Source organism: Solea senegalensis, linkage group LG9, assembly GCF_019176455.1.
Source record: "Solea senegalensis isolate Sse05_10M linkage group LG9, IFAPA_SoseM_1, whole genome shotgun sequence".
NCBI lineage: Eukaryota > Metazoa > Chordata > Actinopteri > Pleuronectiformes > Soleidae > Solea > Solea senegalensis.
This window is the reverse complement of record NC_058029.1, coordinates 5132031-5155688: the sequence shown is the minus strand read 5'-3', so window position 1 is coordinate 5155688 and position 23658 is coordinate 5132031. Positions and strand designations below refer to the sequence as shown.

Genomic DNA, 23658 nt, shown 5'->3' with positions numbered 1-23658 from the left:
TTTCATTTTCTCTTCTCCTGCCACAAACCAAACCTATTGTGATGGAAGTGTTCTGTGCCTCCTGTGAAATGAATAAACCAGTCCATGCAGACTGTGGTTGAATATGTTTCACACACACACAGACATTAAACCACACACACACACAGTGGATCAGGGAGGCCGTCTTTGTTGACATGTAGGGAGGGTAATGAGGATTCATGTGTGTTAAATGAGGTCCTCCTCCAGTCGGGGTTTTTTTTTTATTATTTACGGTTCAGATCTGCAGACGTGGCTGATTCAACGATAGCACAGACTGCGCCCTCGTGCAGTTGTTTTGTCTATGCCTTGGATTTTTTCAGATGTGAAGCCTGTTCGCAGGAGAGAGGCCTCTGGTGAAGTAGATATCTGTCACTCAATCTGATCTCTTCAGTCTTAAGAGAAAGACTTGATCGACTACCTGCATCTTGGATCCACGTATTTTACGCCAAACAGCAGGAGGTCATCTGCGTAGTGGCACATTTCATACAGTACAGATACTGGACAAAAGTATTTGTCCACACCTGTTAAGTATTCGAGGCAGGTGTCTCAATCAGGCTTTGGACGAGAAGGACACTTTTTTGGACAATGCTCTGCTTCCAACTTTGAGAAAAGGTCCTTTTCTATTCCAACACGACTGTGCCCCAGTGCACAAAGCAACGACCATAAAGTCATGGTTTGACTTTGAGTTTGGTGTGGAAGAACTTGACTGACCCACACAGAGCCCTGACCTTTAACCCCATCGAGCACTTTGAGATGAACTGGAGCAGAGATTGTGAGCCAGGTCTTCTCGTCCAACATCAGTGTCTGACCTCATCAATGCTCTACAGCAGAGGTGGCAAACTCAAATGAACTGGGGGCCAATGAGCCTCTAGTCTGGTCAAGAGGGGGCCGGTCTGGAAAACAACGAGTGTAGCGAGTGCGCAATATGATTTTAAAAGTACAACACAATATTCCATCATGATATTGAAATAAAGATATATGTGATGATATTTTACAAATTTCAAAGTAAAAGTCTTTGTACTGATATGGAATGATGCATACTTCACAATAAAAACATGTATATGACGCAAAATAAACCTATTCATATCAAAAACAAACGAGAATAAATGTGAAATGAAGTAAATAACAAGATGGACAGCTGTAATTAAAACACTAAATAAGCTTATGTATAGAATGTACTGCAGAATGTAATACATATTAAGTTATATATAATGTAGCAATGGTCAAGCGTCCAAATACTTTTGTCCATATAATGTAGTTAAGGCAAAGATCTCAGGGGTCTGACATGATAGCAGATGTTTTTTACTGTGCAGTCATTTTTCACATCACAGTGACACATTTAAACTAAAAAAATAAACTTTTTCAATCTGTCCAAGCACAAAAAACAGAGAATACAGTATAGTGTGAGCAGCAATGAAAGTTATAAATTGCAGTATAGTATAGTTAGTTTTAAATATATATATACTAGTTTTAAATATATCTAATTATATCTAGATTTCTTTAACATGTTACCTTTTCTTTTCTTCGCGCACTGTTACTTCGCTTATGTCTTGCGTTGAGAACATTTTCCCTGTGGGGACAATAAAGTGTATCTGAATTTTCATTAGATTTTAAACTCTTTAAACAGCACACTGACATATTCTTAGTTAAGTGTTTTTTCCAAACAGGTCTGAACAGGTCACAGACAGACGTAGATGCTATAAGGAGAATAACAGGGATAAGATTGGACTGATTGTGCCGTTGGTTCAGGCGGCACGCAATCCACTATATGTCATGCAAAACCTTGCAGCCGGTGAGAGTGATCATATCTACATGGTGACTGTGGCTCACAGTAGTGTGGTTCTGACCGGCTTAAGATGCTCATGAGTGTTTTTCTCATCCAGAGTAAAGACTTGACAACAGTGACATTAAAAGTAATATCATCATGTGTGTAACAAGAGAACTGATGGATACTCTTGTGTGTGTTTTTGCAGATTTGCCTCCGTTTTACCCTTTACGGCAGCTTTGTAAGTTCTGTGATGGGGAGCTGTCCTCGTGCAGCGGCACAGGGACCTGCATGTCCAACTGCTCCATCACATCCATCTGCATGGACACCAGCGATGTCTGTGTGGCTATCTGGTAGGTACCTGAGAACAGCACGTGGCCTTTTACTTCCTCTTGAATGTGATTTTTATCCGTTAGACGACGTCACCTCTCCTCCGTCTGTCCCTCCCTCTCTAAGGAGAAAGAACGAGAGTGGGTTCTCTGTGGAAACTCTGTGCCACAATCCTTCCAGGCGGCTGTACGGCGTCCTGCTGGACGACTACAACAGCACCACCTGTGTGATGAAGGAGAAGAACACGACAAGTGGACTGGCTCACTTCTGCTCCTGCACTAATGAGGAGGAGTGCAACGACAAGCTGATATTCCCCCCGAGTAAGTAGACTACAGCGCTGACATCGTGCAGTGAGCTGTCAGCTGGGCTTATGAATACACCACTTCAGAAAATGTTGCTCATGAAACTACGTAAATAGATTAAATTAAAAGTATTGGTGCACCTACACCAGGGGTCTCAAACCTTGGGGCCAACCATTTTGGAGTGGGGTGGGCAACGTAAGCTTAAAATTCTATCATATTCCATCATGGATAGTTCACACAACTTCAAAATAAAAGTGTATGCACTGATATGTAACGATATATAGTTCACAATAAAATGTATTTATGTACTATCTACTAAAAAAAAACATATAGTAATAGCTCTCTTATGACTTGAGATTAAGTGATTGGCCGCGAGTTTGAGACCTCTGACCTACACAGTACACAGTACACGTACAGTGTTTTTGGGACAAACACTCTAAATCTACAGGCATTAGTCTGTGGTCGTAACTCCTTTGCAGCTGTAACAGCTTCCACTCTTCCAGGAAGGCTTTCTACAAGGGTTTGGAGAGTGTTTGTGGGAATATTTGCCTCTTCATCCATTAGATCATTTGTTATGTCAGACACTGATGTTTCATGCGAGGGCCTGGCTCTCAGTCTCTGTTCTAGTTCATCTCAAAAGTGTTGGGTGTGTTGGAGTTGAGTTTAGGGCTCTGTGTGGGACACTCAACTTCTTCCTCACCATGCTTTTATGGACCTTGACTTGTGTACTGGGGCACAGTCACGCTGGAACAGAAAAGGGCTCTTCCCTAAATCGCTCACACACTCCCCAACTCTCCAAAATCTCTTGATAAGTCGAAGCATTAAGATTTTTCCTTTACTGGAACTAATGGTTCTGAGGGAAAACCCAGAAAGATGAAACACTGCATAGCTGTCACATTATCCCGTCATGCAGTAATCAAAACCGAAAGGAGGCGATTTTGGCAGGAAGTGGCGCTGTTCAAATCTATAGACGCACATATACCAGGCACCTTATATATCAGCCGAAATGTCAGTGTTCCTTCGTCAGCTGTTTTCATGAAAAAGTGGTGATTGTGGACAGTTGTTGTGTTCTGGGAAACCAAGAAGCAGAGAGAGAACATTTTACCGCATGACTCACTCTGACGCTGCCATAAAACATGCTCAACGCGAGCATAGAAGACAAAGTGATGATGGTTTCCACTTGTGTAGCGATCACTTGATATCACGTGCAGAAGCCAATACTCAATAACTTGAATATCATGTTAATTGTGCCGCCCCTTTTTTTAGGCTGCTGCACTGCAGTGTGACATTTTTAATTTTATTTCTTTTATTGCAGTTTCACAGATCTTCTTGAGTAAAACATCAAAGCCTACCTGAAGACTCGCCGCATTCTTGCAAGGGCAGAATATTTATGTAATAAGAATAAGTGACAGACTTAGATCAGGAACTGGATCTACCTGAATAAGGATCTGCTTGACAATGAGAAGACCACACCAGAGTCTCACTCCTGACACCAGTGGCAGTTGCTGGTTTGTGAAACAAGTTCTGGCGAACTTTTCATAATGAAATGTTTATTATTTTATGACATTTTAGAGGAAGCAGAGCTTTCCTTGCTGTCTGCCCGACATTTATCTGCTCTGTGTACCTAATAAAGTGCTTTGTTGCTATACTGTATGTGGAATGACTGAAATGCATCATCACAACAGGAAGTGGAAACTTGGGGTTTGCATCACACTTAAGGGGAATCCTCAAGGTGGTCGCTCGCTCAGCTGCTTCTCTGCTGTGTTTGGCTGCTGCACCTCGCCGTGCTGAGCGTGTGTGTGTGTGCGTGCGTGTGTGTGTGTGTGTGTGTGTGAGCTAGCCGCACTGCAGAGCTCAGACATATGGTTTCCTGTCTGTGTTTAACTTAAGTCAGAAACATCTCCAGCACATGGTGAACAGGCCCCGAACACGCAGCACATGCACCACTATAGTGCATAACACTGAACTAAGTCCTTTCACTTCCTGTTATATAGCATTATTAGCTCAGGTTTGACTCCTTCTCTTTCTGCCCCACTCACTGTTTTATTGACTCTCTAATCTAAACTGTTAATAATGGAGGCTGCCCTGGTTCTGACCAAAAGTCATTGAATCAGTTTTTTTTTTTGATGAAGAAATCAAAATTCAAGAAATCCATATAAGTCCATTTGTTACTAATTCAGAGACATTCGGATGAATGAGAATCTACACAGACATCCTGATGCTGAGGTTTACAGTTCACTGGGCAAACAATCCAGTAATGTAAGATACTGTCAAAGTTGCTGCTGTTGCTCCACATAATCTGTCATCCTGACCCTCAATATTCTGATCCGTGCAGCAGAAAGTGGCCGTTTGTTTCGTTGAATCACTGCCAGAACTCAATCCCTCTGTAGATGATTCAACAATAACTTGTGGCTGCTGTTTATCTGAGTCACTTTGTATTCCCTTCATTTCAGATGAGTGTTTAGCCTCTTTCTGCTTGTTATTGTCTCCGACTTTTATATTTAGAATAAAGAATTAGAATTAGTTAATTTTGCACAAACACCATTTATATTGTGTTTGACAGCTGTATTTAGCCCATCTTTTTTTACACACCAGTAATGTGTGTTCACTACAAACCGGGCGCAGGAGCAGTGGGCAGCACTTATCTGTGCCCTGGGATGTAATGCCTTGCTCAGGGGTACCTCAGCCCTTGACCTGTCCCGGGATTGGGAGCCCGATTCCTTTAATTAGTGGAAATTAAAAAATTAGTGGAATCATTTTTTTACTATATTCTCAAATCTAAATGTGTTGTGCCTTCTGTCTGTACTCTACTGTCATTTAGTTTGTACTTTTACCAGAATTTGTGCACATTTTATCAAAACTTACTGATATGGATGAAATTGATCCACTAATGCTACAAAAGTTATCACAAAACATGTTTCTTATAATACATTTTTGAAGCAAAAAACTTAAAATAAATGACTATGATACCATAATGGAAATTCACCCAAGTCAACTTACTGTGACTGCTTTGTTTTCCAAAATGTAATAATATGACCTCTCCTGACTATTCTGGCTATGTTACTGCCATTTGTGTTCCATCTAATATTATATTGAAGAGGTAAATCAAGAGATATTGCTGCATGTTTGACGGGTTAATCACAACTTACATGTGTTATATCATGAATCTTAAGTGAAAGGCTGGGACGAAAACAGTAAATCGATTGGGAGACCGTGACAAAGTTAGTGACTACCTGCTTGGTGACCACATGTTGCTGTGTTTCCACCGCAGCGACTTTCACCCGTGCCTGTGACACGGCAGATGTTCCTGCTTAACGTCGTGTAAGGATGATTTGCAGCAGATTGACTCGACTCCTCCGACAGTGTCATCGAAACATGTGTTTCAGTGGGAAAGGGAGGCACTGACAGTAAATACTGTCTTGTTGTAGTAACATGCGTTTTTGGGTGAGTGCCATACAGTGGTGCTTGGAGACGCGCCGCGTGAATAATAATCAAAACCACAGCAGGACAAAAGTCGTGATGCCTGTGATGAATCCGAATTATTTCTGCGCATCGTCTCACTTCATGGGACGCGATGAAGAAAATGTCCCTCATAATGGGACGAAAGAGGCATAAAAATACAAAGAAGGGGGAAATTAATTAGAATGACTTTATAACGCGGTGTGCAAAGAGGAAGAGGATGTGATGATGGATGTGGCAGTAAAGGGAAAAAATGGCTCTGTGAATCTTCCAGGATCTGTTTTTTATGGTTATATTTTACAGTTCCTCCTTAACTGTGGAATCTTGGCTTGGCATGAGTGAGTATATCAGTCACTTGGTAACACAGCAGACTGTTTTATAGACAGATGACTCAAGCAGGACCAGTTTAAGATGCAGGGGGGAGAAAATGGAGGGAAAAGAAGAAGGGCAGTGGAAGATAAGAAAAAACAAGAAGTGGACAGAGACTGGGACAGAGGGAGAACAATGGAGAGATGTGAGCTACTTTCATGTGGCAGACGATGTGGTTGTACAGTCATGTTACCATAACAAGCACCTATAGTTAATATTAGTGGACGCACACTCACCGTAATACGAGAGGCGTCTGGAAAAAGGCAGGTTATTTATACATTCAGGAGGATTAATCTGCTATTGTGTAAATGTTTTGAAGTTCATACGCGTCGCTGTGTGGATGAATCTACGGCTTGTTTACGTTGTCGGTGGTCGATTGTTTGTGTCAACACTTTGGTTGAGGGATGGTTTCTCCAGGTTAACATAGGCTTGCTTGCGTCCATAACAAATGAAAAACCGTGCTCCTATAAAATCAAAACCAAGGTAACTCTTGAGATTTTGCTATTGTTTTCCTTTTTCGCCACCAGTTTGTATGGAAATCGCATTTTTATCTCATAAGTATGACGTTTTATCTCAGAATTTTGACTCTTTGTAAATTGACTCTTTGTCTTTAGTACTTTTACATTTCTCAGATGTGATATTTTGTTGTACAGATGCTGACAAAAGCAGGACATGATCAGGTATAGCCGCTAACTGACCTGATGAGACTTGCTAACACACAGAAGTTCAGAGGTCACAGAGGTGCTGGTCATAAATAGCTTAATGAATTTAAAGTTGGACCAAAAAAGGTTTTGGATCCAGGTTGGGATTGATCAAATCTAATATCAGTATCCGTCCTGAGTGATCTGATCACATGTGGACGGTGTCCTGCGTCTCCTGTGCCAACTCATGTCCAGATCTCACTTCCCCAGTGCTGTGTAATACAAAGATGTTGTTAAACAGTCTGACTGTGCACATGTGTCTGTCTCTGGACTATCCACTTGTAATCAGATTACTCAGGTTTTCTTAAGTGTATCTTGTACTGTTGTCTAGTCAGCGATGACTTTGCCACGTGCAGCCGACAACAGTGCGCAGCCTGTGATGTGCTATTTTATGTATTTATTCACTCTTTTATTTGTCAGGTACAATTCAAAAAAACAGTGTAACATATCACAGTAGTATGAAACAGATGTCTTGCATAGAGAGGATTTCTTAGCCAAGGCTCATTTGCGATCCCTTGTAGTCCCTGGCTTAAGCAAAATAAAGGTGTTTTGAATAAAATAGAAAATACAGTACATTAGTTTCAAATGGTCAGCTCATGGTGAAGCTCTGCAAGAAGCCTGATAACAGCCACGATCATTTGAATCAGGTGTGTTGGAGCAGGGCAGTGGTCTCCCAGGACCTAGGATTGAGAAACTCTGCCTTTTACAGCTGGAAACTAAAGTCTGTAAATGGCTCATTTTCTCCCACCAGAGTCAGCATTTGTTGCATGTGAGGACACAATAGCTGCCTCATTTGATGAGTTGCATCACTTGGGTAAATCCAAACTAAGGATTCCAAACAGAGAATGTACAAAATAGAACATTTGGAGTGATGGAAGCAGTGATGGATCAACAACTCCTGTGTGCTGTGGTGTAAAAACGTTTGAGTTTCCACCACGCGACATCCACATCTTACCCCCATTATGAATATTGAGGAGGCAGAAGGACACAAAGTTCCAGCGTGAGTGATGAAGCTTCGCAGACATGTGGCTCACATGTATCCACCCACCACCTGTTTCAAACATGAACTCATGTCTGGCTCTGTCGTTTTCTGAGGATACTGCAGTTGCTTCAATTTCCAAATCACAACGTTTGGTGTTTAATTAATTAGCAGCTGGTTAAAGTATTAAGGATGTGAGTCAGAGATGGCACCATTTATGTCATTAAACACACACACACACACACACGCTGATGACGTGAGTAAATGATCTCCCCCTTATGTACAAATGATGTGTCAAATCTCATTGAACACAGCATGAAAACACTCTGGCATCCTGATGGGAAAAGGCAACACGAGTCTCATTACCAGTTTGTCTTGGCACCGTCTGTCTCAGCTCAACGACACCGTCCAATCATAGCAGAAAAACAGCGAGGAAACAAACCTTAAAACCCCCCCAAAAAAAACCTCCAAGCAATTTAAAAATGCTCAAAGCATACACACACACACACACACATGTACAGACGCATGGAATGTGAGAGGTAGTCTCTGACTGTCTGGAAGTCTTAGGTCTTAACCCACTTTACTACCAGACCTTTGAAATCAGTGTGTTTTTGTGATTCACTGCGTCTGCAGCTCTGCCCAGAGCTATTCCTCAAAGATTTACTTATTGATAATCACAAAATTACAACCACGAAACGATCATATTCTTCACCTCGGCGTGTGAGTGCACCTTTGACTTGCATGATCACACGGCACACTTGAGTTTAAAGCGTATAAATCAGACATACTTTGCTGTTAATGAGGTTGTATAATTATACGACAGCAGCGCAGACACAGGCTGGAACAAGTCACGGCAAAAGTGATGTATTCAATCACAGCTTCGACTCTTCTGACAACCTTTTATTCGCCTTAGCTCCCATTCTGAGACGTGTGTCTTGTGAGTGGAAAGTTTGAACGCATAATAGATGCAGGGTCGAGTTTCTGTGGTGGTCCGTTCTTGGTGTGAAGGACTCCGGCCCACCAAAGGAGCAGCTTCACCAGGTCCAGGGCACACAGGCTCTCCACTGTTCCTCGCTGCTGTCGACACACTGAGGGTTGGCCACTGTTGTGTCCAGCTGGTAGTCATAGCCAAGGAAGGCAGTTACCGCCATGGCACAGTGATTCTCCAACACGGAGCCACTCTACTGTCTCTGTGTTTCTTAGATTTATTTTAAGAACAGCATTTACAGCGCAGGGAGGAACACGTTGCTCTCATGAGTGTCCTGCTTCTGCAGTCCCTTTACTCATTCCACAGCTTCTTTAAACATCAGAGGTTTGAAGGAGCTTCAACTTCCGCAGTCCATGTCCAGAATGAAGGACAACATCATAACATATGGCCTAGTGGGAGGATATCTTTCCCTAGCTCTGTATTTGTATTGGAAAAACATAGACATAGTCTTTCAGTTTCCTCCCGAAGCCAATCAGGAAATACCATTATACTGAATATCCACTAGAGAGAGACTCAGTTTGAATGGAAGTCTATTGGAAAATGATCAGTTTCTTGAAGAGTTAATGGTCTCAATCACAAGTTTAGGGTCTTCAAAATAGCATGGTGTTGTTTTTGTGAATTATGTTCCTGTTTAGAGGAAAATAGATGATAAAACATCGTCTCATACAAGCGCACACGAATGTCACTGACAGTTGGTATTGCAGAACCTCAACATGGCGTCGCCCAAATCACAAATCTTGAGACTTCAGATTCTTTTGGGTGGTTGTGTGTGTGATAGTGTTTTGGTCTCCGAGTGCTTTCTCTAGTTCTCTATATAAATGGTAGCTGTTTCTTCTGATGCTCACATCTTATATATGCAATATTACACAGTTACATAGTATCACAGCTGTTTTATGACGCCATGGTACCACGAAAGGACTTTACATGAAATCACCCACTTGGGGTCACAGGAGCAAATAATCATGATTCTTATCAACTTTCTCCACAATCAGCATATGCTGCATTATGACTGTTGTGTGTTTTTCTATCAAATGCTGTTTAAATACCAACAAGAATCCATAATCTTCATACTTTTAATCCTAATCTTACATTTTCCAGTTGTGGATCCGGCACTGGATGACACATTACTATCTGTGATCCTGGTGAGTCTGCTGCCCCTGCTGGTGATGGTCATCATTGTTGCGGGAATGTTCTACTGGTACCGAAAGTACCGGCAGCGTATGCTCAGCCAAGAGTGGGAGAGCAACGTGAAGAAACGCAAGCCCAGAGCCGGTGGGCTGGACTGTAGCGACGCCTGTGCCATAATGATGGACGACGACAGGTCAGACAGCAGTTCAACTCACGCCAACAACCTGAACCACAACACTGAGCCACTGCCCATAGACCTGGACCTGCTGGTACATGGATCTATTATTTAAAGCCTGTTTAGTGGATCTATTCACTGCACTTTGTCATTTTAACTAACATGACTGAAAACTGTCCATCCCATCGTAGGTGGGCAAAGGTCGCTTTGCTCAGGTGTACAAGGGGAAGCTGAAGCAGACAACCTCAGATCAGTTTGAAACTGTGGCGGTGAAGATTTTCCCCTATGAGGAGTACGCTTCCTGGAAGAACGAGAAGGACGTCTTCTCGAACACTGACCTCCGACACGAGAACATCCTGCACTTCCTGACAGCAGAGGAGAGGAAGGTGGAGAAGCAGTACTGGCTCATCACTGCGTTCCATCCCAGAGGAAACCTACAGGTGAGACTGTGACTCATGTCGTCATCACAGGAAGAACGTGTGGTCATGTTCTTGAATATTGTGAAAATTCTTCTTCTTCTTCTTTTGGCTTCTCCCCAATAAAAATAAACAAATATTTAAGTACATGATATTGATGTCCTTCTGCTTTACATTTGCTGCTGTACATCGACCCAAACAAAGAGTTTGTAGAGCAGATACAACATCTTAATGCCACCCTTAAAATGTTTTCCTCAACTTTACTAAATTGATTGTTGAAATGAATAAACAAAAACATTTATTATAAATGTAAACATCATATAAATCCAACTCCCATGATCATCTCTTGCTGCAGTTGTCTCACCAATTGTCTAATTTCTCTGATAAACAAATACAATTGGTATCCATTTCATTCATGTGTTGGATAACATTCAAATACAGTTATTACCTTTCATGTGAGATAAGACCAGGCTTTCTTTTTGATGTTAGATGAAGGATATTTATGTATATGTGTGTTCGAAAAACTGAGTTTTTTTAAATATCATTTTGTGGATTCCATGTATTATATCAGTGTATATATATATAATATTTAATATTAAGTGTATTTCACTAGTTTATTCAGTGTAATAAATATGATGATCATCAATGCATCAGCCTTAAAAAAACAGGAAAAATCATCATCACAGATACTTTATCACGATATAGTAGATATAATATCGATATGCTGATATGGAGCAGCTATAATAGTTGGTGCAGTCGCTGTAGAAATCAGCTGTTTTATTCTCCGGTCAGTTTCCTCTTTTCATACTAACTGTATCGTCCCTGCTGCTCAGGAATACCTCACCCATCATGTGATCAGCTGGGAGGAGCTGCAGGTCCTGGGCAGCTCTTTGGCTCGGGGTGTTGCCCACCTCCATAGTGACCGCCTGCTGTGTGGACGCCCTAAGGTACGAATATGTGTGTGTGTGTGTGTGTGTGTGTTTCTCTGTGTATTCATAAGTCACCATGCCGAACAAGAAATCTAAGAGGTGTCCAAAACAGAGCTTTGTTCCTGAGGCCCACCGTGACCTGAAGAGCTCCAACATCCTGGTGAAGAATGACCTGACGTGCTGTTTGTGTGACTTTGGTCTGGCTCTCTGTCTGGACAGCAGTCTGTCTGTGGACGACCTCGCCAACAGTGGACAGGTCAGATTTTCTGCTGACAACCATAACAAGCCTTATACGTTTATATCAGGAGCCAGGTCAGCTCTACAGAGGCCACCATTTTGGACCGCCTTGTTTTACAGTAGCCCACAATGGACAAATGAAAGTTATTTTGAGTTCTGATGCTAACTCAAAGCTACGTAGGTTCGTCAACACTGATAAAACGGTTTATTGCAGTGATGGAAACATATGTGTTGACTGTAGTATTTGTAATTCAGGTGGGGACGGCTCGTTACATGGCTCCAGAGGTTCTGGAAGCCCGACTGGACCTGGAGAACACGGAGTCCTTCAAACAGACTGACATTTACTCCATGGCCCTGGTTCTGTGGGAGATAACTTCGAGGTGTGAAGCTATTGGAGGTCAGTGCGTCCACAGAAACGAAACACACGCACACACACACGCACACACACGCAGGAACTGATGAGTAACGTAATCCTTTAAATACATGAAGTGTGAATCAGTGGGATGCAGTGGTTTCCTGTCAGGGCTTCAGGCTACAACACAAACATCTTTAAAAAGATACAGAAGTGGAGGCGACGTCTCTGCTTTCATCCGCTCACAAAACAGCATTCTTTCCCTTTTGACTGGAGTTTGCTCTCAAGAACTCACTCATTTCAGAGTTCACATTTAGGAAACGTTACGTTACAGACATTTTGGCTGGTCCTCGTGTACTGTCACCACACTAAAAGGCTTTTTGAGGGTTAAGACTTGGTTTTCAGGTTAGGTTTTGAATTGGGTTGGGGTAAGGCATTTAGTTGTGATGGTCAAGGTTAGGCGCACTCTTGCCTTTGCAACAGAAAGACCCGGGTTCATGAGTTTGCATGATCTCTCCACATGTGAGTTGGGTTTTCTCTGGATTCTGACAAACTGAAGTGACATTTTCACCATTTTGGTCGCAGTCAACAAACACAGAGCTGGTTTTGCCATAATCAAAACTCAACAACTCCTTCTCCCTCTATCTGTATGAGTGGTACTGCAGCCCCACACACAGCTCCTCCTCTATACTTCATTTCCTAATCTTTAGGTATTTTAGTAAAGTGCTAGAGCTTTTCATCTTTGCAGTAAGAAGACCCGGGTAGGTGTGAGTGTGAGAGTGAATGGTTGTTTTTCAGCCTGTTAGCTGGGATTGACACGAGCAACCCTCGTGTGGAGGATAAAGCGGTAGAAGATGGATGGATGGTTAAGATTAGGATAAGGAACGAGGAACGAGTCCTGAAGAGAATAGCTGTGCAAATCTCTGTGTGGGTGTGATTCAGGATGCTGTTTTTTTTGCTGCGAGTGAAGGTTTGTGGGTCAGCAGCAGTGAAGCTGGTGGTCTAGTCTGTCACACTTCAGCTCGACCTCAGCTCCAGTGGAATCTAAGGAATGAGGGATACGTGAAGGAGTTGATCTGAACTGCTGCTGCAATTTTTTTGAATAGTTAGAACACAAAACACGCAAAGAAAGAATTTGTCTTCCGTCGCAGATCCAAATCATTATGTGGCAACACTCCAAAGTGAATCACAACAACGATAAGTGTCATAACTATTATAAAATGACAAGACCAGTAATATTAAATGGATAGATATTATCACAGCGATGTGAATTCACGACGCCTGAACAGAAGATCAGAAATATTTGTAGCCAACTGAATGTCATCACAGGCATCTCAAATATCAACATATCTGCTCTGTAAATCCTCTGGGTTTTAAATATGTTGGGGGGTTTTGGTTAAAATCTAATTTTGCATCAGGTTGAATTGTTGTGAAACTTGTTGGAATATAATTTAAATAGATGGAGACCATATGTTTGATACAGTAAAATAAAAAACTAGCACAGTTATATGATATTTTTCTACTCAAAGACCTGGTCTCGAGTCCCACCGACCACGTGGATCGGACAGGTGAATGTCTTCACCTTGAAAAATGTCTCCACTCTTTTAAAACAACACTCTTAGATACACAACTGTGCCTGTGAGGATCAATCGTCCTCCTCATGTGAGCTTTTCCAGACAGTCTGGGACATTCAGATCTGGACAGTCACATTCCAGTAAATATGTGTGTGTGTGAATTACCAAGGGTCGATTTACATAATCATGTACAGTCCTGTATTTATACGTCTCAATCTGGGCCTGTGTGTGTGTGTGTGTGTGTGTGTGTGGGTTTCCCCTGTCTCCCTCCAACAACAGAGGACAGAATGGAGGATAGAATTACAGGCCGCTGCTGGTCTTGTTGTTGTTGTGGTCAGTTATAGTTTTATGTACATATCCTGAATTAGCCTGCAGGGTGTGGCAGGGAGGGTTTGGGCAGAGTAACGGAGCGAAGAGAAGGCGTCACACTGAGCCAAGAAACCCTGTGGCTGACGAGGGAGGCAGACCAGCAGCTGGCCCTGCATGTGTGCGAGTGTGTGTGTGTGTGCACTTGTATTTGTGACCTGGTCAGGACCCCAGTAGTCCACATGGGGAATTAAACCTGGTCCCAGTGAGGCAGAACCTCGTTTCTGAGGAACGGGTTAGCTTTAGGGCTAAGATTTGAATAGCTGTTAGGTGTTAACTGGTTATGGTTAACGTTTTGTTTGAGTGGCATGACGGTTAGGGTTAGGGTTAGTGGAGTTATTTTGTATCCTTCACTTTGAACGCAGATTATGAAGTAAATTGAAGTGTACCGTTTAGGAAGTGAGGCTAAAAGTAGCTTTCTGTGGACAAATAAATTATTATTATGATTTCAAAAATGTAGTAGTGCCTGATATGGAGATGCACAGCCTGCGCTTCACCCTATTTATTGCCTACGATTGTATAAGGAGATACCACTCAGGTGTGGGCTACAACAATCGTTCAATTAACTAAATTAATCTCATCAACTATTTTAGTAATAGATTTTTCAATAATTAAAACAAGCATTCTGATATTTCAGCTTTTGAAATATAAATATTTCCTTGTTTCTTTGCTCCATATAACAAAGAAATCATTTGAGAAAACATATTTTCCACTTTCTGACATATTACGGACCAAACTAAAAGTACTCGATTAATCGAGAAGATTGTTTTAAGTTGGAGACCTGTGCACAATTTACTTTTTTTTACTTTCACAACTTCCCTTGCTTTGTTAATGTATAACAAATACAGACATACACGGGTTAGCATCTATAAATAACATACTTTTTGTCAGTCAAAAACGTGTGGATCAGTAAGAAAAGAAAAAGTCAAGGCCACTCAGTTTCTGGATCACCACCAAAATCTAATCATTTCTTCCTCAGGCCAGAAGAAATTATTCCTTCCTTTCTACGTCCATAGAAAATGTCATCAAAATCAGTTGTTGTGTAATAAAACTCTGATCACAGAAAACTGTGCGCGCTCAGTGTCATGTTATACGTCTGTTGTGAGGATAAAAGCTGCATTTCTCTAAAGATAGAAGATCCCAGACAGCGCAGTCAGCCACAGAGGTTTCTGGTGACCTCCAGGCCACAAAGGTTTCAGACAGATAATCTGAAAAGGAAAATGTCGTAAACCACTTTCCGCCCCTTGGACTGGATAAACCAGGGTTTTAACCGAAGGCCCCAGACGGCGAGGGAAAATTGAGACTGGGATTCTGGTTGCAGGCTCCTGTGAAATCTGTTCTCAAACCAAACCATGGATGGAATTCTTCTCATAGCATTCAAATGTCAAGTGAAGAAAAGCAGGCTGCACATGTCTTACAGACTGTACTGATAGTATTTGTCTGCCCACTTTTCTTTCATGTCCAAGATAGAATTCCTAGGAAAAGACTGGAGCAGCCAAGTTCTTAACGCAGAATGAAAGAGATCTTTTTCACCCAATCATGTCTCGATATGTTGAGGGAAAAAAAACAACACCTTTTTTTGATTCCTGTTTTCAGCTTTGCTATTATCAGTCAGTGTGCTCTCTGCTGGCCTGTGTTTCCACAATCGCAATCCAGTCCAGGAAAATGTGTGGTATTTATACCAGCTCTGCTGCAGGAGAAGCAGCACAGAGCTGAGGACAATACCAGCCCTGACATAAATGAGCTCCAGGGGAATGGGACGTCCCCGGCTGGGTCCAAGCTGTTTTAAAACTCTTAAAAAGAAAGGGAAGTTCCACATGTCAAAAACAGGAAGTGTTGGCCTGTAGGAGTCAGATTCACTACACACAGTCTCAATCCAAGCCCTCCAGCTTCCTGTCTGGTGGTTCCAGTCCAACCTTCCCACTTCCCGTGGATGAGGGCACAGTAGCGGATGCTGCATTGGCCTGATTTATATGATGATGTTGCAGCTTTTTCATAGATTCCTTCATGCATTTATAATAAATGAAGGAATGATGGAAACCTGTACATGGCTCCTAATGCCCGATAAGAGAGTCTCGCCACTCAGGCAGCCATTTTGTTGTGTATAAAATATGAACATAGCGGCCTCCTTTACACCTGGCATTGAAATGCGTGTTCTGTGATCAGATTGCAATCTGATGACGCCGGATCACTTGTATGTACAGGTGTAAATACACCTGAGACACATTGAGGACGGATTGTTGTCCAATCTGCCAAACCTCTTCTGAAGGTGGTCAGAGATGCATTGTGACCACATTGAACAGAAGTGTCAATACATGTCTCCGCTCCACCCACAACAACCACATGAGTGGGGTTATGCTAATGAGAAGCTGATGAATCTGGTCTGTGATTGGACGGTTGCTCCGCGGGAAGTCATGAGGTTCAACCGCAATGACAAGTATATGGGCGCAAAGCTCTATTTCTCTGCTTTCTGGCATCCATCCATCCATCCGTCAGTCTTCTACTGCTTTATTCTCCACATGAGGATCGTGCGAGGTGCCAATCTCAGCCGACATGGGGTGAAAAGTGGGGTCACATCCTGGAAAGATCGCCAATCCATAGTTTTTTTTATTTTCTATATAACAAAAAACGGTTTAGGTTACGGTAATTAGAAGTACGCAGGCCAAATCCTGTCAGCGACGTCAGGATTGGTAACAGAAAGGTTAATACCAAACACTATCCAAACTGCACCATAGTTCCCTGAAGGTTTCCATAGTTCCCTGCACTTGGTGAAAGGGAGGGGTGATCTCCAGCGTCTGCAGCGTCACCAGTAGATGTCAGTAACTCTCACACACGGTACCTTTGACGCTTGACAAGTTGTAATAAACGGCGTTTAAAAATAAGAGCGTGCTACGGGAAGAACGTGATGCATTCAGTGTTTGGTAAATGGAAAGACGACTGTCTGTTAGTCAACTAATGTCTCATTTTCCAGTCAGTGTGAGATCCTGAAGGCCTCGTCTTTGAGGCTGGAGACCGGCTGCAGCTGTTGTGAGTTCAGTTTCATGATGTCTGGACTCAGGCCCGGAACGTTGTTTCCCATTTTTTTATGGTTTTGACATTATTCCTCTCTTTTTTTCTCTCTGCTAGTTTTTCAACACACACACAAACACAAAGCCAGATTGTGAATTTAGTGTTCTGAACAGTTGGCTTGTGAGTGATTGCTTTTTAGCTGAATGAGATTTTTGAAATGCAAACACAAGAGAGCACATTTTTATTCCCCTCTGTCATGTGCCAGTTCACTAAGATGGCAGCTTGGTAGAAAACCAGCTCAGTGCTTTAAGGTGAAATGACCTCATACACTAAGTACAAACCACATGAACTCCACCTGTTTCACTCCAAAGACTTATTTCAGTTAGTTTTTTCCTTTAAAAATGACTAAACTTATAAACCCTGCTATTAACTGTGTACTTCTGTTTTCACGTTGGCATCACAGAAGTTGAACGTTTTATTGCATCCGTCTGTGTCAGCTGATACCGCCGACTTGAGACGGTGTTTGTTACTGCCATAGGTTGAGGCTGAGTGGAAGCAACATTTGCCTCTTCCACATATTGTTCCCACATTCACGCCTGGAAGGGAAACGCGAGGTTCTCCGACAAAATGACAGAGAAAATGAAAAGATGCTGTTGTTCTGTGGTGATGATGATTTGCATGTGGCTGTGTTTGTGTTTGCAGAGGTGAAGGACTACGAGCCCGCGTACGGATCTAAAGTGCGAGAGCACCCCTGTGTGGAGAGCATGAAAGACAACGTGCTGAGAGACAGAGGAAGGCCTGAGATCCCCGACACCTGGCTCAAACATCAGGTCTTGTCTTTATACCTTAGTGAAGACACATCACTGACATAATGCATTCCCTTACCTTAACCTTATCCATCACAACCCCGTTTACACTGCAGCCCAAATCCAGATTGTATCTAGTCTGATATTTTGTCAGTCTTAACTGCTAATTTCAGTTTTTCCAAATATGGACACACACCAATATGGACACTCACAGATCAGATGTGATCACTTACAATATATAATGTGAACAGTTGATCAGGAAGATCAGATTCCAAATGGATTGGTTTACAAATCCGATTGATGCTGCAGTCTAAACAAGGTCTAAGTGCCTAGTTTACCCTAAAAGTGCCTAGTACCCTAAAACCAAGTCTAGGACCAGAAAAAATGCCCCCTCAAAGACATGTTTGTCTTTTTGTTTGTTTTTTTTGGTCCTCACAAAGATATAAATACATCCACATACACACATGTTTGTGCATAGTGAGAATACATAATGCGTTCCCTCAAACCATAACCCTCAAAAAGCCCCTTTAAGGGGTGACAGAAAATGAGGACCAGCCAAAATGTCCTTATTTTCCTAAAATTCCTTTTTGTGGTCCTCACAAAGACATCCATACAAGAACACACACCTGTTACCAATCACAGTTACAAAGGTTCTGTGATAAAAGAGTTACACAGAAAGTGTCCCCACATGGTCGAGGTCTGCTACTCTACATGCTGGTGTTTCCCTGTGCAATTTACTCCACACATTGGATGTTTAGCTGATCAAGAACTTCATACTGATACACATATGATACTTATACTTCATACACAGATCTGATCTGAAAATCAGAATTAAGGAATGGATAATTGGATATTATGGATCACTTCAGCCTGGTAATCTGTAGCACGGCTTGTTGTCATAGTGTGTTCCCACAGACACACACACACTCAGACAGGATCATTCACAGCTAAATGGCTTTAATTTCACTGCTGCACAAACAAACAAACATGTGGTGTGTTTGTCCTGACCGCTCGACAGACATCAGCCATCAGAGCTCCAGCCTGAAACTGCATTTAAACAGAGAGAGTAACGAGCAGCAGCTGTGTCAATCAGCTCACCTGAAGCTGCTTTCATTGACCGTCTCGTTGTCATCCTGCAGCTGACTGACAACCACACCCAACTCCACAGTGTAGCAAAGAAAAGAAGCTGCACTTACTGTCGATATGCTGTGTGAATGGATGAATGATAGACAAACTGCAGGCTCAGCACTTAGTCCATATCATGAGAACATGTCATTCGGGTGTGGATCTTCCTCAACTGATTTTACAGATACGTCAGGAACCACCTTTATATAAGCAGAGTGGACACCTATAGGCTGGCCACCAGGTGTGATTAATCACCCCCTTACTGATTTTGTTTTTATTATTATTAAAAGAACAATAATTAAGTACATTTATGAAAACTATGCATAAAAATCTCAAAAGTTTAGAAAATAATTTGAACAAACAAAGATAAAGTTCAATTTGTTTTAAATGTCATTCACTTTGTGCCGGAGATAAAGGTTAAAAGGGCATTATGCTTGAAAAAGAACTCCGGAAAAAATGTTCATAAAAAAACAATGTGGTTTTATTATAAATAAAAATTATTTACCACATCCTCATGATGGGAAGCAACGTTGTCTCCCATTACACAATTCCCTAGTGCTGCCTTTAGTTAACAATAGTCGCCTGCTGATAATGTGGACTTTCAATTCAATGAATCAAGAATGGATTTTATTTATCACGGACAATGCAGTGAGACATAGTGGACATATGTCCGTGGCTGGGCTTTTCACAACACACACACACACACTTAATTCACCAACTTGTTAAAAAAAGACTCTTTTAAGAGACAAAGTGTGTGACACAAGGAGAATAAAATGTCATAAAACATGCTCTTAACAAACTATATTTTGCCTTTTTAAACTGTTACAAATGAATCATCATTTCAGTTGCTGATGGTTATTTACTCTCTGAACTTGACACACTTGACAAACAGAAGTGTTTTATTACAACATAAGTCATTTAAGTGTCAATTCTAGCAACAGATTTATTTCTCTTTTTTGCAGAATAAACGCTCTGAAGTTGTTGTTTTTGATTTTTGAAATCATCTGCCAGGCCAAATACTGTTGCTGGCCTCTGCTTTAGAAAGTATGGGCTGGGGAAAAGGTTTTCAATCTCTGGAGACACATCATGGTCATTTTCTGCGTTTCTTTCACATATCAGCTTTAAATCAAACTGTGCATATGCTGCACTGTCTCATATCGTCGTCCTCTTCTCATTCACAGGGTGTGGCCGTGATCTGTGCCACCATAAAGGAATGCTGGGACCACGACCCCGAGGCTCGACTCACGGCGCACTGCGTCGCCGAGCGCATCTCCGCCATGGAGGACGAGCTGGACAAACTGTCCTGCCGCAGCTCCTCAGAGGAGAAGATTCCCGAGGAGCTGAAGATCCCGATAGAGGTGGAGATCCCCGAGAAGGAGGTGAAAATCACAGAAATCCAGGACGTCATAGCTGTGGACTGCTCGGTGAGCGACGAGAAGTGAGGCGTGGACACCTCGTCTCCTCCGGTGGGACGTCTCTATAGTGATATTCAGGAGCTGAGCTCCTGCAGGACGAGTTTCAGTGTCATATCTCAATGTAACCCAGCTCAGATAAACTCTGGGGTTTGTTTGTTTGTTTGTATGTTTGTTGTTTTTTAACTTTGTCCATTTCTACAACAACTCACCATCATCAGCTGTGAAAGCTGAAGAGCCAAAGAAACTTAGAAACTGGAAGCTTCCAAAGATGTGCTGAGCACGGAGACAGTATTTTTTCACATGGGTGTCTCTCCCTCTCTCTCTCTCTTTCTCTCTCAGAAGTGAAAGTCCTCTTTTTTAAGTGAACAAAGCAAAAAAAAAAAAATGTTTAATGTGCAATTTACGATATGATACTTAGGCAATAAAAGACGTGTTTTGATATATATTCATGTATTCTATGTTGGAGTTTACTTTTTGCCTACAAGTGCCTGGACACTGGATGTTTGCTTCTCAAGAGCAAGAAACAACAACAAAGCCTGAAAGAAGTGAGGCTTAAAGACTTAAAGAAGAGAAGGAGGGGAATGAGAGAGTGTGCATGTGTGTGTGTGTGTGCGCGTGTGTGCGTGTGTTTTACCCAGCTTTACTTAAAAACTTGTTTGCCAGATAAACAAGCACCATGTACATAGTGACAATAACTGTACATAAGAGACAAATCAGCCAAATAAGATTAGAGTAATCCCACTGCTATATTTGAATGCAGAGGGTTAAGTGTATTTTCTAATTCCAAAACATCATGTACAGTATGTTTTCACTCCCTTACCTACACCTGTATGTTACGTGTAAAATATTGTACATCATTAAAGAATTAAAGCTATTTCTGTAAGACTGAAAAAAAAAAACTGCTGTGTGTTTCATTTGTAATGCGCTCACACCATGAAAGTGAGGTCATCATCTCATATTGAAGGATAAATCTGTTGATAACAAACATTTTGATTTCCAGAGACCAGGTGAGAGTCCTAACCCTAACTCTGGTTCCCCAGGGGAAGAGTGATGGTTATTTAAGGACTATTTCTAAAGGAAATGCAAAAAAAACACATACTGTACCAAAGCAAACTGTTGCACTCTGTGGAAACACGGCTTTGAGTGGTTGGAAAAATCCCCAAATACTGTATGAAACTGATATTAATGTCTGTAATTCAGCCACATTATTTGTAGTGTACAGTAAGAATTCAAAGAATAACACATTAATATACCTGCCACATTTATTCTCCTCCGCACAGTTTCCTTTCCCTCCTTTTTTCCTGTTTCAGCCTCTTCAGCATGCACTGTGTATGTGTGTGTTTGTACTTGTATTTGTTAACTCTTTTCGGAACTATCTCTGGTATAAACACTGACCTTGACAGGACGAAGGTCATCCTTAAGGAGAAACAAAACCTGGTCCTAATGAGGCCGAACCTATAATTTCTGAGGACCTGATTAAAATTTGAATTGTGGTTAAGTCAAGCAAGGTTAGGGTTACCTGGCATTAAGTTAAGGATAATGCCTGGTTTTGTCTGTTCAAATGAATGGAAGTCACTAGTGTCCTCAGAAGACTAGCTGCACAAACCTGTGTGTGTGTGTGACCCCTTGTCCCCTGTTCCTGTACCAGAACCACTCTGTGGCCGAGCAGCCCTGTCATTACATTTCTCTGTATAAATGCTGCTCTGAAGACCGTCTGCACCTCTCTCTCACACACGCTTCTCTCCATCTCCTCGCCTCTCATCGTCTCTGGCTCTTTCTTGTTCTTTCCAGCCTGAAAACCTTGGTTCTCGTCCAGACTTTGTTGGTTCATTCCTGGCACCACTGGCACAAACTTCCCGTGTCCAGAATTAACTCCTGGCCACTTTTCCATTCTTTTATAGGACTCCAAATTGAAGCCCGTTGAGGACTCACTCTCGGTCTGTAATCACCAGACTGGATCGGTCACCCTCCCACAATCAGCAAATCACATCCAGGTGTGATGCACCTGCTTTGCTCACGGTGGATTTGGCTTCACTGGTTAATTTCTCTCTCATGTTGAGTAAATGTCAACTTAAAATCTAATATTTAAGTTTCTCTTTAGGGTATAATCACTCGGACTTTCATTATTATAGGATTACTTCACTACAGTTTGCATGAGTCAGTCTTAAATTCCATGTTAAGAGACAGAACATGACTGCCCTCTGGTGGACATGTCGACAAAGCTAAATTACAGTTCATGAGGCAAAGATGTAATGGACAGACAGATGGACATTTTTTATTTCAAAAACATTGACAACAGACTTGCTGACTGGATTGTCTGGAACTGAGAATCATTTTAAAACACAACAACATACAGACTTGTTTAAGGACGAGCCTGGTGGAAGACGACACACTCCCACAAAGTTAAATCCTGTCTGATGGGATTTCTGCACAGCTGTACCATGTTGTGGTGTCTGGGACGTACGGCTCTATCGGTTTGAGATTTGTTGACAACAGAGCTGCAAATACGGATTATTTTCATAATGGATTAATCAGTCGATTTCTTTGGTTTTTTTTTTTAACAACTCTCCATCCATCCATTTTTTTACTGCTTTATCCGCCACATGAGGGAGGATCACGGTCAATTTAGAGTGTCCAATTTACCTAATTACCTAATCCTCATATTGCATGTTTTTGGACTGTTGGAGCTGGAGATACCCATGGAGAAAACCCACGCACACACGAGGAGAACATGCAAACTCCATGCAGGAAAGCCCTTGTTCCAACTGTGGTTTGACCCAGGTCTTCTTGCTGCACAGGCAAAGAGTGCTAACCACCGTGTGGCCCACTCTCACAACTAGATACACTTATTCGTACCACCTACAGTGGAAGTGATGTGACAGTAGCATCAGCTCTTCCATCCACAGGCTGTGTTCAGTCGCTGCAGCCATATTCCCGTCAGTACATTATAATAATGACTAAAGAAAGTCGCTCACGTTCTGCATCCCCACCAAAATCTAATAATTTCTTCATTATGTAACAGGACATTTAATTAAAAAAACATTTTGAATGATGCTGCTCGCGAGCACACACACACAAACAAACATGACACACGAAGCACATATGAATCCAAATCTCAAGGACGTTGAACCGTGAGAAACTACATGAGGCAAATTTCCTATGAGCAGAATGGACCAAAGACGGATTTAAACCTAAAATGAGATGAAGATATGTTA

General features: G+C 41.9%; 1 protein-coding gene across 1 annotated transcript in view; it reads left to right on the top strand.

Moving 5' to 3' along the window:
* Positions 1-20896, top strand: part of LOC122775221 (TGF-beta receptor type-2-like) — a 28967-nt gene extending 8071 nt beyond the window's left edge. The window contains exons 2-10 of the mRNA XM_044035038.1: positions 1992-2136; positions 2240-2433; positions 10010-10308; positions 10406-10654; positions 11464-11577; positions 11672-11815; positions 12052-12193; positions 17800-17927; positions 20210-20896. Coding sequence (XP_043890973.1) covers positions 1992-2136; positions 2240-2433; positions 10010-10308; positions 10406-10654; positions 11464-11577; positions 11672-11815; positions 12052-12193; positions 17800-17927; positions 20210-20470 — 1676 coding nt within the window. The 3' untranslated portion in view covers positions 20471-20896. The remainder of the gene's footprint in view (positions 1-1991; positions 2137-2239; positions 2434-10009; positions 10309-10405; positions 10655-11463; positions 11578-11671; positions 11816-12051; positions 12194-17799; positions 17928-20209) is intronic.
* Positions 20897-23658: the final 2762 nt, after the last annotated feature.